The sequence below is a fragment of the Bos mutus genome, chromosome 21 (assembly GCF_027580195.1).
Source record: "Bos mutus isolate GX-2022 chromosome 21, NWIPB_WYAK_1.1, whole genome shotgun sequence".
Lineage (NCBI taxonomy): Eukaryota > Metazoa > Chordata > Mammalia > Artiodactyla > Bovidae > Bos > Bos mutus.
In genome coordinates, this window is record NC_091637.1 from 30,946,407 (window position 1) to 30,964,696 (window position 18,290).

Below are 18,290 nucleotides of genomic sequence, written 5' to 3' on the forward strand. Positions count from 1 at the left end.
AATATAATTATATATATTATATATATATAATTGGTATACAGTGCTATTTAGATTTTAATTGTAAGAAAATTATTTTACTGAATATCCTCAATACGTCTGAGGGATATGTCATATTCCTGTCAGAAACACTGAGTCACTATTGCAAATGATTCTTAACTTGGTAGGTGGGGAGAGAAAAGAACACGAGGTGGTTACTGTCTCTCTTAGAAAATCACTGCTTTTGAGGACAGTCCACAGGATGGGGTCGGGGTTTTAGAGAGTCAACCAGGCTACTAGTAGTTCCTGATACACTGGCTATAAGCATGCCCACGGGGCATGAGTGACTTCATGGAGTTATTGTCTTTGGATGGCTCCTCTCTTATTCATAGAGATACCTTGGAAGAAGGAACAAAGGGGAAAATAAAGAACCTAGCAGGCTGTAACTGATGGTCAGGGCACTGTGAGGCTGTGCCATGTTATACTGATGATCTGACTTGATTGGCCTAGGCGATGTTACTGACTGCCTGACTCAAGAAAAATCACTTGATTCCTCTGGATCTCAGTGAAAGAAGGCCTGGATGGTCTCTTATAGAAATTTTAGAAAAGTTAATGACACCAACAAGAAAAACAGGCTCCAACAGGAGCTTGTAGCCAGGGAAAATGAGAAACATTAGACAAGTCTCAGTATGGGAAGCCAATAAGGACAGAGGTAGCACGAATATGAAAAGAGGCCAAGATGACCATGTACATCCCTATGAAATGACTCCAGAATGAGCAAAGTCCAAGAGATGTTTCAAGAGCGGAGTCCAGACTGACATCGAGTAGAGGCCTTACCTTCCGGTGACAGCAAAGCAGAGCGTGCACATTCCCTGTAAGAGTCCTGCGGCATGCTGCAGAAAGGCAGCCATCTTGGGATTCTCATCCACTGGGCCTTGCACCGAGAGGAAGCAGCCACAAAGCTTGTCGATCAGACCGATGTTCACCACGTAGCTAGATGTGGGGACAAATATGTGTTACCAATGTGCATAGCCTGGTAACATCTTTCCCTTCAAAAAGTGAAAGTGAAAGTTGCTCAGTTGTGTCCGACTCTGTGACCCCATGGATGTGGCCTCCCAGGCTCCTCTGTCCCTGGAATTCTCTATGCCAGAACACTGGAGTGAGTAGTTGTTCCCCTCTCCAGGCATCTTCCCAACCCAGGGATTGAACCCAGGTCTCTTGCATTGCAGGCAGATTCTTTACGGGCTGAGCCAACAGGGAAGCCCTCACCTTCAAAGAGAAACCTTAATAAACACAGGCTTAGGCCTTTCTAACAAGCAAAGACAACACAGGTTTGAATATAACATCTTATGCAACTATTTCCTTAGATTTATCCCTGAATAATCAGTTATTTCTATGAATGGTTCTGTTTACTTCTGTTGGCTACTCTAATGCTATTTTCTTCAAGAAAGTGATTATCTGATCATTCTCACCAGTCTGCTGCTGCTAAGTTGCTTCAGTCGTGTCCGACTCTGTGCGACCCCATAGACTGCAGCCCACCAGGCTCCCCCGTCCCTGGGATTCTCCAGGCAACAGTACTGGAGCGGGCTGCCATTTCCTTCTCCAGTGCATGAAAGTGAAAAGTGAAAGTGAAGTCGCACCAGTCTAGAGTCTGACAATAACTGAAATGATTTTTAAGGATCTCTATACTCTTGAAAAGGAATACTTCATAAAGTACTAGGAGCTAAATTCACTAGAATGCAAGGATACAGGATGATTCTACTTAGGCACTCTTGTTATAACCTAAACTTCCAATGCCACTGTAGATTCTCTACTTTTTAAAAATCTTATCACCATTAAGAGTATAATAAGCACCAAGAATCCAATTGCCCTCTGTTATGAAAAATACCAGTTCTGAGAGTTGACAGTATCACTTAAGAAGTTACTCTCATCTTTTCAGTCTATTAAACAGTTTTCTAGAACTGTTTATTAACCCAGATCAACAATAGTAGCTCTTAGTCCACAAAGCAGAAATAATTGAAAATATCTGAAGACTATAAAGTACCTTGTAGATAAATCAGCCTTAGCTTAGAGATTTTATACCTATTCAGTGCTACTGCATTCACATATATGAAAAGTGAAGGACTCTGAATACAGCAGTTCTGAAAATCAACACATACAACCTTTCAGTGATATGTGCAAAGGAACTGATGCTTCTGCTTGTAAGTGCACTAAAATCCCTGTCACTATTCATTTACTAATACACTTCTTTTGTAAAAAGAAGGAGAATCTGATGAATAATTCATGTTGGTAGCCTCTTTTAAGTTTACTATTTACAAGGCATAAAATAATGTTCCCTTTCTCTTTTTAAGTTAGGAAATATATTCATCTGGTTACTGAGCATCTCCCACAGTTTTAAAATTGGAAAATATGAAATGATGACCACCAGCTCTATTATCTTACAATAAAGGAAAATGACATATTGACATATTGAACCCTTGTCCCACAAGTTTCTGGATGACCATGGGCAAATTACCTTACCCTTCTTAGTCTGTTTTCTTTTTGATATGACAGTGTTAGTAGAAGGTTCTTGTGATAAGTGACTGATAAGCTAATACATGCAAAGAACTTGAAATATTTTATTATTAGTTTTATTGTTACTAGTCGTAATAATGGCAGTATTTTAAAAAATGCATGCATACTTACTAGTTATAAATACAATGAAAAATTAACACAACACAAAATACCATTTCACAAATATTAGACTGATAAAAATCACTAAGTATGTTAACATAAACACTGATAAGAATATGAGGAAATGGGACTCCTATCCTTTACTAATGGGAAGTGTACTCTTTGGAGAACAATTTGATGTTACTTGGTAAAGTTGAACATGGATTTATCATAGGATTCAAAATTCTTACTGTAGGCATATGCACTTGAGAAACTCCCATACAGGTGCAAAAGAAGCTTATACAAGGATATTCACTGTATCATTGCTTGAAATAGTGAAAAAATAGAAACTACTGCCCTCAAATAGGTGTACAAACTGGGAATTTATTCATTTAAAAAAATGTCTAGAGCAGTTAAAATGAATTAATCAGAATTATATGCATCAACATAAATAAATTTCAACATGTTATGTGAAAATAGAAATTGAAAGAATTGTATGATAGCATTTATGTAAATTTTAAACACATACAAAACCAGAAATGTTTATGTTTATTATATGAATATATACAAATATATACACACTATACACATATATATTACACGTACATATATACAAATAATATAAAAAGTGCATGGGAACTATATATACATACTCTAACTCTCTCAAAAGATAAATCACTGTGTAAGGGAAAGGAATGTAGATGGGGAGTTAGCTGTACCTGCCACATTTGGTTTCTTACCAGTATGAAAAAAGATCTAAGACAATATGGAAAAATGTTATCAGTTACTGAAAAATGATGTCAAGTTGGTACATAGGTATTGATAATTTTGTAAGGTATAGGTTGATACAGTACATAAACTCATCAGATCAGATCAGATCAGATCAGTCGCTCAGTAGTGTCCGACTCTTTGCAACCCCATGAATCGCAGCACACCAGGCTTCCCTGTCCATCACCAACTCCCAGAGTTCACTCAGACTCACGTCCATAGAGTCCGTGATGCCATCTAGCCATCTCATCCTCTGTCATCCCCTTCTCCTCCTGTCCCCAATCCCTCCCAGCATCAGAGTCTTTTCCAATGAGTCAACTCTTCGAATGAGGTGGCCAAAGTACTGGAGTTTCAGCTTTAGTATCATTCCCTCAAAAGAAATCCCAGGGCTGATCTCCTTCAGAATGGACTGGTTGGATCTCCTTGCAGTCTAAGGGACTCTCAAGAGTCTTCTCCAACACCACAGTTCAAAAGCCATCAATTCTTCGGCGCTCAGCCTTCTTCACAGTCCAACTCTCACATCCATACATGACCATAGGAAAAACCATAGCCTTGACTAGACAAACCTTTGTTGGCAAAGTAATGTCTCTGCTTTTGAATATGCTGTCTAGGTTGGTCATAACTTTCCTTCCAAGGAGTAAGCGTCTTTTAATTTCATGGCTGCAGTCACCATCTGCGGTGATTTTGGAGCCCAAAAAAATAAAGTCTGACACTGTTTCCACCGTTTCCCCATCTATTTCCCATGAAGTGATAGGACCGGATGCCATGATCTTTGCTTTCTGAATGTTGAGCTTTAAGCCAACTTTTTCCCTCTCCACTTTCACTTTCATCAAGAGGCTTTTCAGTTCCTCTTCACTTTCTGCCATAAGGGTGGTGTCATCTGCATATCTGAGGTTACTGATATTTCTCCCGGCAATCTTGATTCCAGCTTGTGTTTCTTCCAGTCCAGCGTTTCTCATGATGTACTCTGCATATAAGTTAAATAAACAGGGTGACAATATACAGCCTTGACGAACTCCTTTTCCTATTTGGAACCAGTCTGTTGTTCCATGTCCAGTTCTAACTGTTGCTTCCTGACCTGCATACAAATTTCTCAAGAGGCAGATCAGGTGGTCTTATATTCCCATCTCTCTCAGAATTTTCCACAGTTTATTGTGATCCACACAGTCAAAGGCTTTGGCATAGTCAAAGCAGAAATAGATGCTTTTCTGGAACTCTCTTGCTTTTTTTCATGATCCAGTGGATGTTGGCAATTTGATCTCTGGTTCCCCTGCCTTTTCTAAAACCAGCTTGAACATCAGGAAGTTCACGGTTCACATATTGATGAAGCCTGGCTTGGAGAATTTTGAGCATTACTTTACTCGTGTGTGAGATGAGTGCAATTGTGCGGTAGTTTGAGCATTCTTTGGCATTGCCTTTCTTTGGGATTGGAATGAAAACTATTCTTTGCAGCCAAAGATGGAGAAGCTCTATACAGTCAGCAAAAACAAGACCAGGAGCTGACTGTGGCTCAGACCATGAACTCCTTATTGCCAAATTCAGACTTAAATTGAAGAAAGTAGGGAAAACCACTAGACCATTCAGGTATGACTGAAATCAAATCCCTTATGATTACAGTGGAAGTGAGAAATAGATTTAAGGGACTAGATCTGATAGATAAGAGTGCCTGATGAACTATGGAATGAGGTTTGTGACACTGTACAGAAGACAGGGATCAAGACCATTCCCATGGAAAAGAAATGCAAAAAAGCAAAATGGCTGTCTGGGGAGACCTTACAAATAGCTGTGAAAAGAAGAGAAGCGAAAAGCAAAGGAGAAAAGGAAAGATATAAACATCTGAATGCAGAGTTCCAAAGAATAGCAAGAAGAGATAAGAAAGCCTTCTTCAGCGATCAATGCAAAGAAATAGAGGAAAACAACAGAATGGGAAAGACTAGGGATCTCTTCAAGAAAATCAGAGATACCAAAGTAACATATCATGCAAAGATGGGCTCGATAAAGGACCGAAATGGTATGGACCTAACAGAAGCAGAAGATATTAAGAAGAGATGCAAGAATACACAGAAGAACTGTACAAAAAAGAGCTTCACGACCCAGATGGTGTGATCACTAACCTAGAGCCAGACATCCTGGAATGTGATGTCAAGTGGGCCTTAGAAAGCATCACTAGGAACAAAGCTAGTGGAGGTGATGGAATTCCAGTGGAGCTATTCCAAATCCTGAAAGATGATACTGTGAAAGTGCTGCACTCAATATGCCAGCAAATTTGGAAAACTCAGCAGTGGCCACAGGACTGGAAAAGGTCCGTTTTCATTCCAATCCCAAAGAAAGGCAATGCCAAAGAATGCTCAAACTACCGCACAATTGCACTCATCTCACATAAACTCCTAGAAAATTTAAGTATTTTTGAAGAGAATAATGACAAACCAAAAGAGCATTGACTAAAATAAACAGGAAAAAAAAAAAAACAAAAGAGCATTGAAACCTGTAAGATAAAGGTTAATGTTTTATTTCCCAGGTTTATTGAGATGCAGTTAATATACACATCCTTTAAGTTTAGGTATACAGTGTGATGATTTGTGTATTGATTACAAAATATTACTGTTTTCTAGTTTCACCCCACTGATCAGAGAAGATACTTGATATAATTTCTATGTTTTTGGATTGTTGAGACTTCTTTTGTGGCATAACATAGGATTCATCCTTGAAAATGTTCCATGTGTGTTTGAGAGCAATATATATTTTGCTGCTGTTGGATGGAGTGCTCTATATATGTCTGTTAGGTCCTTTTGGCCTAAGTGCTGTTTATTTATTTATTTTTTAAATTTTATTTTATTTTTAAACTTTACATAATTGTATTAGTTCTAAGTGCTGTTTAAATCTGCTGTTTCCTTATTGGTTTCCTGTCTGGAAGATCTATCTATTATTGTTGGGTGTTTCTTGTTGCTGTGTAGTTGCTAAGTCATGTCTGACTCTTTCACAGCCTCATGGACTGTAGCCTGCCTGGCTCCTTGGCCATGGGGTTTCCCAGGCAAGAATACTGGAGTGGGTTGTCATTTCCTTCTCCAGGAATTTATTGTTGAGAGTGGGGTATTAATGTCCCCAGTTATTACTGTATTGTTGTTCTCCATTTAGTTCTGTTAGTATCAGTTTTATAATTTAGGGGCTCTAACGTTGGATGCATAAATAATTACTTACTGTCATATCTTTGGTGGATTGACCCCTCTATCATTATATAATGATCTTCTTTGTCTCTTTTAACCATTTTTAGCTTAAAATCTATTTTTGTTGATATAAATATAGCTTCTCTTCCTTTCTTCTGGTTACCATTTCTTTGAAATACGTACACCCCTTTGCTCTCAGTCTTTGTGTCTTTAAAGCTAAAATGAGTCTCTTACAGTCAGTATGTTGTGGGATATTGTTTTTATCCTTCAGTCTCTCTGTGTCTTTTGATTGGAGAATTTAATCCATTTACCCTTAAAGTAATTACTGGTTGCTAAGGACTTTACTATTGATATTTCACTAATTATTTTCTATTTTTTAGCTCCCTTGCCCTGTGTTCCCTTTCTTGCTGTCTTCATTTGTGATCTGATGACTTTTTGGGACAGTATGCTTTGACTTCTTTATACTAAGTGTATCTACTATAGGTTTTTCTTTGGGAAATCTTTTTATTGCATTCTGTTTTTTTAATTAGTTGATTTTAATTGGAGAATAATTAATTTACAATATTGTGGTGGTTTCTGCCATACATTGACATGAATCAGCCACGGGTGCACATACATGTGTACCCCCATCCTGAACCACCCTCCCTTCTCCCTCCCCACCCCATCCCTCTGGGTTGTCCCAGAGAACTGACTTTGAGTTCCCTGCTTCATGTATCAAACTTGTACTGGTCATCTGTTTCACATATAGTAACATACATGTTTCAATGCTATTGTCTCATATCATCCCACCCTCACCTTCTCCCATGTAGTCCAAAAGTCTGTTCTCTACATCTGTGTCTCTTTCACTGCCTTTAAGAGACACATGTACCCCAATGTTCACTGCAGCACTGTTTACAATAGCCAGGACATGGAAGCAACCTAGATGTCCACTGGCAGATGAATGGATAAGGAAGTTGTGGTGTATATTACATTCTGCTTTAAGTTGATAAGTTTGACAGCATACAGAAAATTTATGCAGTTGTCCCTCAGGATCTGTGGGGGATTGGTCCCAGGACCTGCTGTGGATACCAAAACTCACCGATGCTGAAGTCCCATCATTGGCACTCCATATCCTTGGTTCTGCACCTGCGGACTCAACCAACTACAGACTGTGTAGTACTATCAGTTCAGTTCAGTTCAGTCGCTCAGTCGTGTCCGACTCTGCAACCCCATGAATTGCAGTACGCCAGGCCTCCCTGTCCATCACCAACTCCCGGAGTTCACTCAGACTCATGTCCATTGAGTCGGTGATGCCATCCAGCCATCTTATCCTCTGTTGTCCCCTTCTCCTCCTGCCCCCAATCCCTCCCAGCATCAGAGTCTTTTCCAATGAGTCAGCTCTTCGCATGAGGTGGCCAAAGGACTGGAGTTTCAGCTTTAGCATCATTCCTTCCAAAGAAATCCCAGGGCTGATCTCCTTCAGAATGGACTGGTTGGATCTCCTTGCAGTCCAAGGGACTCTCAAGAGTCTTCTCCAACACCACAGTTCAAAAGCATCAATTCTTCAGCGCTCACCTTTCTTCACAGTCCAACTTTATAGTATTTATTAAAACAAAAACTTGGATGTAAGTGGACGTGCACATTTCAGACCTGTGTTGTTTAAAAGTCAACTGTACTTTTATTTCTCCTTCCTCATATTTCAGGTTACTTATGTTACAGTTTACATGTTTTTATAGTGTTCATTCAATAACAAATTTCTGTGGTTATGGTTATATCTATTACATTTGATTTTTCACTTTCAAACTAGCTTGTAAGTGAATTTTATGTATCACCATTATAATACCAGAGATCTGATTTTGACTATATGGTTAGCATTACCAGTGAGTATTACACATCCGTATGTTTTTGTCTTATTAATTATCACCTTTTTCTTTAAACCTGAAGAACGCCCTATAGTATTTCTTGTAAGGGAGGTCTAGTGGTGATGAACTTCCTCTGCTTTTTTTGTTTGAGAAAGTATTTCTCCTTCATTCCTGAAGGACAGCATTGCTGAGTACAGCATTCTTGGTTGGCAGTTTTTTCTTCAATATTCTGAAAGGCTGTGCCATAGGCTGGGCTTCTTGATCAGGCTGCTGGCTGTGCTCTGATATTGAGCAAGACTGCTGGCTGGCCTCTCTGGTTGGAAGCGGTCTCCAGTTGTATCTCATAGATGGGTGGGTCTAGAAACTGTCTCTGTGGTTGAGAAGAATTTTGTCTGGGCTCCATTACAGGGTGGGGTGCAGGCTATGCTCTGCAGCTGAGGATGGGACCATAGCTGGGTTCTGAGCTTTCCCAAGGTTACTGTTCAGTCCTCCTGGTTATGTGGGGTCAGAAGCTGAGCTCAACAGTTGGACACAGCTGCTGGCTTGACTCCCTGCCTGAACAGGGCTGTAGTTTGGACTCTGCAGCTGCCTAGGTTCCATAGCTGACCTTCCTGTATAGTCAGAAATGAAGGTAATGCTGAGCAAGAGGGCACAGATGATGACCTGTTTTCCTGCCCAGGTTGCATGGTAAAACAAGCTCTATAGCTGGTACAGCCTGGGGACCCTAAGCAGCAGAATTGCAACTGAATTCCCTGACCAGATGGGGCGACAGCTCAACTTCATATATGGGCAGAGCTGCTGCCTGGGATCTCTGCTTGGGCACCACAGTAGCCAGGAGCACAGTCCACCAAGATCTGAGTGCTGAAGCACCACACTCCCCTGTTCTATTTGCTCCCCAGTGGTCAAGCCCTGCAGATTCCCCCAGTAATCTTTGTTAGGTGAGACCAAAGTGGAAGTGTCCCACAATGCTGGGGGAGCTAGATGTCCATCTGGGCTCCTTCTTAGTACTGGAGGAACCACAGGCTTGGGGGGCCTGCATGTAGCACTATGCTGGCCTGTGGGAGTGCGGTGTGTGGCTGCTCCTCTTACCCTTCTAATGAGGTACTTCTTGGTCTCTGAGGTCCAGTGGGAGATGCTTCAGGCTTACTCACTTTGTTTATTCTGAGTTTTCACAGTGGTTCTTGTCTATGGATAGTTACTATTTGGGCTTCTAGTGAGGCCATCTGTTTGATGGCACAATAAGTTCACAAACAATGAATGAAGACCTTGTAAATGGAGCATTTACCACAGGGAATGAACACTGATCCTGACAAATAGGAATATCATCTACAGCACTGGGATCCATTTCATAGTACAAGATGGTTGGCTGTTCTTTAGTATATTCCGCCCATATCTCAGAAAAGTTCTGGAGGCCAAAAAAGCCAAGATTAAGGTGCCAGCAGGGTTGGATTCCTGTGAAGCTGCTCTTTTTGGTTTCCAGATGGCTGTCTTCTTGCTACCTCTTCACATGGTTGTTCCTCTGTGCAAGTGCCTAATGATTTTATCATATACCAAGAGCTTTTACAACTAAAAAACTCAATACCTCCAATAGGAAAATGGGCAAGTACATGAATAGGCAACTCACAAATGACTGTCTGAGTCATCAAGGAAGTCCTATTTAAAATGGCCAATGAACATTTAAAAATGTGCAGTATCACTACTAATATAAAGAAATGAAATATTTTCATCTCTCAGTCTGGCTAAGATTCAAAAGAATGATGCTATTCAACACTGTCTAGGCTGAAGGTACAAGGACATATTCATATGTAATCTCTCAGTTCAGTTCAGTTCAGTCATTCAGTCGTGTCCAACTCTTTGTGACCCCATGAATCCCAGCATGCCAGGCCTCCCTGTTCATCACTAACTCCCAGAGTTCACCCAAACTCATGTCCATTGAGTTGGTGATGCCATCCAGCCATCTCATCCTCTGTCATCCCCTTCTCCTCCTACCCCCAATCCCTCCCAGCATCAGAGTCTTTTCCAATGAGTCAGCTCTTCGCATGAGGTGGCCAAAGTATTGGAGTTTCAGCTTTAGCATCAGTCCTTCCAAAGAACACCCAGGACTGATCTCCTTTAGAATGGACTGGTTGGATCTCCTTGCAGTCCGAGGGACTCTCAAGAGTCTTCTCCAACACCACAGGTCAAAAGCATCAATTCTTTGGCGCTCAGCCTTCTTCACAGTCCAACTCTCATATCCATACATGACTACTGGAAAAACCATGGCCTTGACTAGATGGACCTTTGTTGGCAAAGTAATGTCTCTGCTTTTGAATATGCTATCTAGGTTGGTCATAACTTTCCTTCCAAGGAGTAAGTGTCTTTTAATATCATGGCTGCAATCACCATCTGCAGTGATTTTGGAGCCCCCCAAAATAAAGTCTGACACTGTTGCCACTGTTTCCCCATCTATTTCCCATGAAGTGATGGGACCAGATGCCATGATCTTCATTTTCTGAATGTTGAGCTTTAAGCCAACTTTTTCACTCTCCTCTTTCACTTTCATCAAGAAGCTTTTTAGTTCCTCTTCACTTTCTGCCATAAGGGCGGTGTCATCTGCATATCTGAGGTTACTGATATTTCTCCCAGCAATCTTGATTCCAGCTTGTGCTTCTTCCAGTCCAGCGTTTCTCATGATGTACTCTGCATGTATGTTAAATAAGCAGGGTGACAATATATAGCCTTGACGTACTCCTTTTCCTATTTGGAACCAGTCTGTTGTTCCATGTCCAGTTCTAACTGTTGCTTCCTGACCTGCATACAGGTTTCTCAAGAGGCAGGTCAGGTGGTCTGGTATTTCCATTTCTTTCAGAATTTTCCACATTTTATTGTGATCCACACAGTCAAAGGCTTTGGAATAGTCAATAAAGCAGAAATAGATGTTTTTTGGAACTCTCTTGCTTTTTCCATGATCCAGCAGATGTTGGCAATTTGATCTCTCCATGTAGGACAATTTGGCAATTTGGATCAAAATCCTTAATACACATTCTATGACCCCAAATTATGCTTCTCAAAGTTTAATAGAAAGCAATAATCAATTATAGGGAAAGATATTCTTTACAGTGTTATCTATAATAGTAAAATGCTAGAATAAACCTATTTAAGTAATAGGTCACCTGAAGCAAATCACCTTGGGCTTCCCAGGTAGCATTAGTGGTAAAGAAGTGGCCTGCCAATGTAGGAGACATAAGAGGTGTCAGTTTGTTCCCTGGGTCGGGAAGATCCCCTGGAGGAGGGCATGGCAACCTACTCCAGTATTCTTGCCTGGAGAATTCTTGTGGACAGAGGGGTGAGGCTACAATCCACAGGGTCACAAAGAGTTGGACATGACTGAAGTGACTTAGCACACATGCACGAAGCAAATCAATGCCACATAATCAAATGCTTGGAAAGCCGGCAGAAATTCATTTGCAAGTTTCTGTTGATTTGGAAAAAAATAAATTAAAAAGTATGACGAAAAAGTATGACACAAAAAGTATATATAAGTATTACAATTTGTTTTCATAAAATAACCACATATATTACACCAAAACCAAAATTAAAACCAGTGATTATCTTTGGGTGGTGGGATTAAAGACAATGCTTGTATATTAAAAAATGCATTGTGATCTTCTATGTTTTCCAAATTGTTGTAGTAACTCCTACAGCGCAATGGTAAAAATACAAATAATTCAATTAAAAATAGGCAAAGCACCTGAATACATGTTTTACCAAAGAACAGATACAAATGGCCAGCAGACACAGGAGATGTTCCACATCACTAACCATCAGGGACATCAAATCCAAACCACAGTGACACACTACCTGCACCTGTCAGGGTGGGTATAAAAACAAACAAAAGAGAGACCCTGAAAACCAGGAAATAACATGGCAGGATGCAGAGAGAAAAGTGAAACCTTGTACACTGTTGGTGGGAAAGTCTATTTGTAGAGTCACTATGAAAACCAGTGCGGCATTCCTCCAAAGATGACACACAGAAGCGCCGTATGGTCTGTCAATTCCACTTCTGGGTATATATCTGAAGGGAATCAATCATTATCTTAAAGAGATACTTGCACTCTCATGTTCACTGCAGCATTATCCAGAGTAGCTAAATGTCCATCAACAGATGAATGGATAAATAGAAGTGGTAAAGTTGTATATAGGGCTTCCCAGGTGGCTCAGAGGGCTTCCCAGGTAGCTCAGCTGGTGAAGAATGCGCCTGCAATGCAGGAAGAGACCCTGGAGGCTACCCACTCCAGTATTCATGGGCCTCCCTGTTGGCTTAGATGGTAAAGAATCTGCCTGAAACGTGGGAGACCTGGGTTCAATCCCTGGGTTGGGAAGATCCCCTGGAGGAGGCCTGGCAACCCACTCCAGTATTCTTGCCTAGAGAATCTGCATGGACAAAGGAGCCTGGCAGGCTACAGTCTACGAGGTTGCAAACAGCTGGACACAACTGAGCGACTACGTACACACACACAGATGGCTCAGTGGTAAGGGATCCGCCTACCAGTGCAGGAGATGCAAGAGACATTGGTTTGATCCCTGGGTGAGGAAGATCCCCTGGAGGAGGAAACGGCAACCGATTCCAGTAATTTTGCCTGGAAAATTCCATAGAGTTGGACACAACTGAGCACACCTGCAAAGTGGTGTGTGTGTGTATAAAATGAAATATTATTCAGCCATAAAAAAATAAGGAAATCCTGCAATTTCTAACAATATGGGTTGCCCTTGAAGGCATTATGCTATGTGAAATAAGTCAGACAGTTAAAGGGCAAATACTGTGTGGAATCTGAAAGGGTTGAACTCTCAGAAACAGTAGAATGGTTGCTGCCCAATGCTGGGGGTGGGTAGGGGAAAGGGGGAGATGCTGGTTAAAGGGTACAAACTTAAATTTATAAGATGAGTAAGTTCTAGGAATGTAACACACAGCATGGTGACTAAAAGCTAGAGTACTGCACTACATACTTGAAAGTTGCTAAACAGTAGCTCTTAAATGTTTCAGTATACACACACACAAAAGGCAATTATGTAAGGTGATGGAGGTGTTAACTAACAGTTACTGTGGTAATCATTTTGCCCTATATATATGTGTAACAAATCATCACCTTGTACATCTTAAACTTACACAATGCTATATATGTCCACCCATGTCTCAATAAAGCCAGGAAAAAAACCGAATTGCAGAGCCTCAGGACTGACGCATTTCCTTGGCAAATTTCAAACCAGTTTGTTTTTTCACATTGCAATTTTTTCTGTCCTATACATAATACTGCTTTCCTAGAACTATGCTAAACACTTGAAATTGCCAATATTTGCATCTTACAAAAAAATTCCAATGTTTTATAGCCAAAAGATATTATTTGGATATTCTGTTAAAGGTTTTTTTTTTTTTTTTTTAATTTGTTTTTGTATCCCAGGACCTTGTAAAGTGTCTGGCATAAAGTGAGTACAAGTGGCAATATTTTGAGGTGATAAGATATTTCTGAGGATCTCTTAGGGCTAGAAACTTGACTGAACCTTCTAAAATAGGGAGAATAAACACTGTTATTACCTCATCTCGGTTAGACACCCTCTTGCCTCTTCCATGCCAGATAAGAAGAGAAAAGGGACATACGTCAGAGTGATGTACCCTCTTCCAGCTCTACCTTAGTGGTACAGGCAAGACAGCAGTGCCAAAAACTGTGCTGGAATGCTTCGCTCACAACTTTGCAATGCTAGAGATTTATAAACCGACAAAAAGGCGCAGGTTGCAGCAGGGAGTGGAGTGAGATTTCCTGTTGGTTCATATTTGAGAAGGTGAGAAAGAAAGCATGAGACTATTTACATATATTCTGCTTGCTTCACTAGGAAGATCTGAGATAGAGTTTGTGGTCCTACACACAGGGATCATCAAGCCAGCTAACAATACATTATCTACAAGAAAACAATATTTACCAAAAGTGCTTCAAGCCAGATAGAGTGACATCGTTTTGCTCTGAAGCACTGTAATTGCCTATCATCCTTTTTAAGTTACATGAATTATTCGGTTTGGCAGATCATCACTGTTATTTTTTCCCCCCAATAACCTTTTTTTTAATGAAGGATCTGGTAACTATAATAATAAGTGTAAAAATGTAGGTACTGTCTCCTGGAAGGCCCACTGGAACTGCACTGAAGCATCTGGCTGGGCCTTCTGCCTCACTGTAGTTGAGTTGTCTGGATGACAAGAATGCAGGGCTGCTGCATCACACAGTAGCCCAAGGGAGGATGCTGGGACTCAATGGTATTTATCAGCAGGGAGGGCCAGGTTCTACAGACCAAAGGGACATGGGGAAATTGAATGAGATCAAGCAACAGAGAGAAAGGCCAGGGAGGGTCAAAGTCAAGTGCTGCATGATAAATGGTCTGTGGACCCAAAGGGCCTGCCCAGTACTCTCGAGCAATAAATATGCTTGGGGAGAGAGGGCAGGCGGCTGCAAGGGACAAGTTAACAAAGTAATCAAGGGTAAGAAAGATCCTGAATGAAACAACTGTTTCCAAGAAAGCACTACAAGAGACCAGATGAAATTTATGAACTGAGAAAGAAGCGAATGCAGAAGAGGGCATTCTCTTTCTCCTATTAACCTACTATAAGCTTCAAAGAGTAACAAATTGCATGGGTTTTGGGAGTCAGAGATCAGTGCAGATCACAGAGGAGTTTCTGCTAGGTGGGACAGGTAATTGATTAACACCAGATGGAATCCTATTGGGAAATTAAATGTCCTATCTGATTCCAGATTCACCAGGGAAAAAGAATTTGAATGTCAGAGTAGGAATAAATTTCCCTGGAGAAAAGGTGACCATGGAAGGAAACAGGGTTGACCTTAAACAGGTGTTAGAAATTGCCACATTTGTGTAGAGGAAAATACACAGCTGTTGGAAGTCCAGATAGACCTGAGTTTCAGTCTTAATTCTCCTATTTAAATTTTAAACTTATGCATTACATAACCTTGGGCAAAGCATTTAACCCCGCTGAGCAATTTCCTTACCTACAAAGTCTGAACAACAGACTGGTTCCAAATAGGGAAAGGAGTACGTCAAGGCTGTATATTGTCACCCTGCTTATTTAACTTTTATGTAGAGTACATCATGAGAAACGCTGGGCTGGATGAAGCACAAGCTGGAATCAAGATTGCCGGGAGAAATATCAATACCCTCAGATATGCTGATGACACCACCCTTATGGCAGAAAGTAAAGAGGAACTAAAGAGCCTCTTGATGAAAGTGAAAGAGGAGAGTGAAAAAGTTGGCTTAAAGTTCAACATTCAGAAAACTAAGATCATGGCATCTGGTCCCATCACTTCATGGGAAATAGATGGGGAAACAGTGGAAACAGTGGCTGTCTTTATTTTTTGGGGACTCCAAAATCACTGCAGATGGTAACTGCAGCCATGAAATTAAAAGACACTTGCTCCTTGGAAGAGAAGTTATGACCAACCTAGATAGCATATTCAAAAGCAGAGACATTACTTTGCCAACAAAAGTCCATCTAGTCAAGGCTATGGTTTTTCCAGTAGTCATGTACGGATGTGAGAGTTGGACTATAAAGAAAGCTGAGCACCAGAGAATTGATGCTTTTGAATCGTGATGTTCGAGAAGACTCTTGAGAGTCCCTTAGACTGCAAGGAGATCCAACCAGTCCATTCTAAAAGAAATCAGTCCTGAATATTCATTGGAAGGATTGATGCTGAAGCTTAAACTATAAATACTTTGGCCACCTGATGCAAAGAAATGACTCATTTGATAAGACCCTGATGCTGGGAAAGATTGAAGGCGGGAGGAGAAGGGGACGACAGAGGATGAGATGGTTGGATGGCATCACTGACTCAATGGACATGAGTTTGAGGAAACTCCGGGAGTTGGTGATGGACAGGGAGGCCTGGCATGCTGCAGTCCATGGGGATGCAAGGAGTCAGACACAACTGAGCGACTGAACTGAACTGAACAAAGTCTGAATTAGAAATCCTACACTTACAGGGCTGCAAAGCCTCTACTACAATACCTTACTCCCCTTCATGGATCACAGCCTTGCGTAACTCAACAAAGCTACTATAAGCCATGCCTTGCAGGGGCACCAAAGACGGAAGGGTCATAGAGGAGTGTGTGCGAGCTAAGTCACTTCAGTCGTGTCCAATTCTTTGTGATCCTATGGACGGTAGCCCACCAGGCTCCTCTGACCATGGGATTCTCCAGGCAAGAATACTGGAGTGTGTTGCCAAGTCCTTCTCCAGGGGATCTTCCTGACCCAGGGATGAAACCCACATCTAATTATGTCTCTTGCATTACAGGCAGGTTCTTTACCATTAGCGTCACTTGAGGCAAAACTACAGAGGATCCAGAGGATATCATTGTCCTCTAGAGTTTCTACACTTTCTGCGCTAAGTCGCTTCAGTTCTGTCAGACTTTTTGCGACCCTATGGATTGTAGCCCGCCACGCTCCTTTGTCTGTGGGATTCTCCAAGCAAGAACACTGGAGTGGGTTGCCATGCCCTCCTCCAGGGGATCTTCCCAACCCAGGGACTGAACCCTTGTCTCTGACATCCCCAGCACTGGCAGGCTGGTTCTTCACTACTAGTGGCACCTGGGAAGCCCCTAAAAGATTCTTCCTTTCCACACCGGGAGTCGAGAGTTCTTTGTCATAGTGGAGAGTTCTGACAAAACGAGGCTACCAACTCAATGCACGAGTTTGAGCAAACTCTGGGATATAGTGAAGGACAATGAAGCCTGCCATACTGCAGTCCACGGGGTTGCAAAGAGTCAGACACAACTTAGCAACTAAACAACAACACAATACATTATTAATAATGGGTGCTACAATTAATGATAGCTATTATGAGTACCTAAAATCTGAACCAAATGTATAAGCAGAGATGACCTGAGATAGGAGAATTCTTAGAAATTCTTTGAGTTGGAAAGAGTTGACAGCAAAAACAGTTATAAAAAGCTTGGAAACTACCTATTCTAATATTGAATATTAAATACCAAGAATGACAGATGAGCTTTAACTATACTGCTTTTCATTAATAGGATTTTCCTTCTCTCTACAAAATGTGGTATATTTTCTGTCAGGAATTTGTGGATGGTGTGAGAACAATTGCCATTACATGGGCCCTGAGACTTAAAATTATTTTAAAATATTTTTTTTAAACAAACAAGTTTTAAGAAATCTAGAAATTTACCTGATGAGGTCCTGAACTCGACTGTTAAAAGCATCACCTTGTGAGGGTTTGCTTTTCATTTCCTGTGTTGATATTTTTGGTGTAGTTGGCTGGCTGTTTCCATCTGGTCGATTGGCAATCAGGCAGCCAAAAACCGCAGCACTGACTTTGAGAAGTCCAGTTGTCAAGCCTTCAAAAACTTGCTTATTTGTATTTCTTCCCAAAATAGCATTATTTTCATCTGGAACATAAACCTAGATGGAAAAAATACAGTATTGTATTTCAATAAAACCACCAAAAATGAACAGAGATGATATGGAAAATTTCTGGAATCATAAATAATTTTGAAATTCTAGAAGTGCTATTTGAATGCTTGAGTACTGGTTCTAAAGTCAGACTGTCAGTTCAAATCTCAATTTTGCCCCTAGTAGCTAGGTGTCCTTGGGCAGGTCGCTACTTCCAATTTTCAATTTTCTCATAAAACAGGGATAATGACATTACCAATAACATAGGGTTCTTGTGAGGACTAAATGAGCTAATGACATAAAATGCTTAGCTCATCCTAAGCATATAATAAGCACTCAATAAATATTACTTATTCAACTGAATAAAGTATTAAAAATTTGTATAAACTCAGAAAACAAACCAACTGGCTAATTGATAGCACTGTTATGGGAAGCACACTGACTGAA

General features: G+C 40.8%; 1 protein-coding gene across 3 annotated transcripts in view; it reads right to left on the reverse strand.

The window, feature by feature from the left end:
- Nucleotides 1-18,290, reverse strand: part of SCAPER (S-phase cyclin A associated protein in the ER) — a 419,624-nt gene that overhangs the window by 68,763 nt on the left and 332,571 nt on the right. For 2 of the 3 annotated variants that reach the window (XM_070358560.1, XM_070358559.1), the window contains exons 26-27: nt 17,620-17,852; nt 814-969 (exon numbers count right to left, since the gene is read on the reverse strand). In XM_070358560.1, the coding sequence (XP_070214661.1) occupies nt 814-969; nt 17,620-17,852 (389 nt within the window). The remainder of the gene's footprint in view (nt 1-813; nt 970-17,619; nt 17,853-18,290) is intronic. The other variant, XM_070358561.1, reaches the window with a different exon arrangement.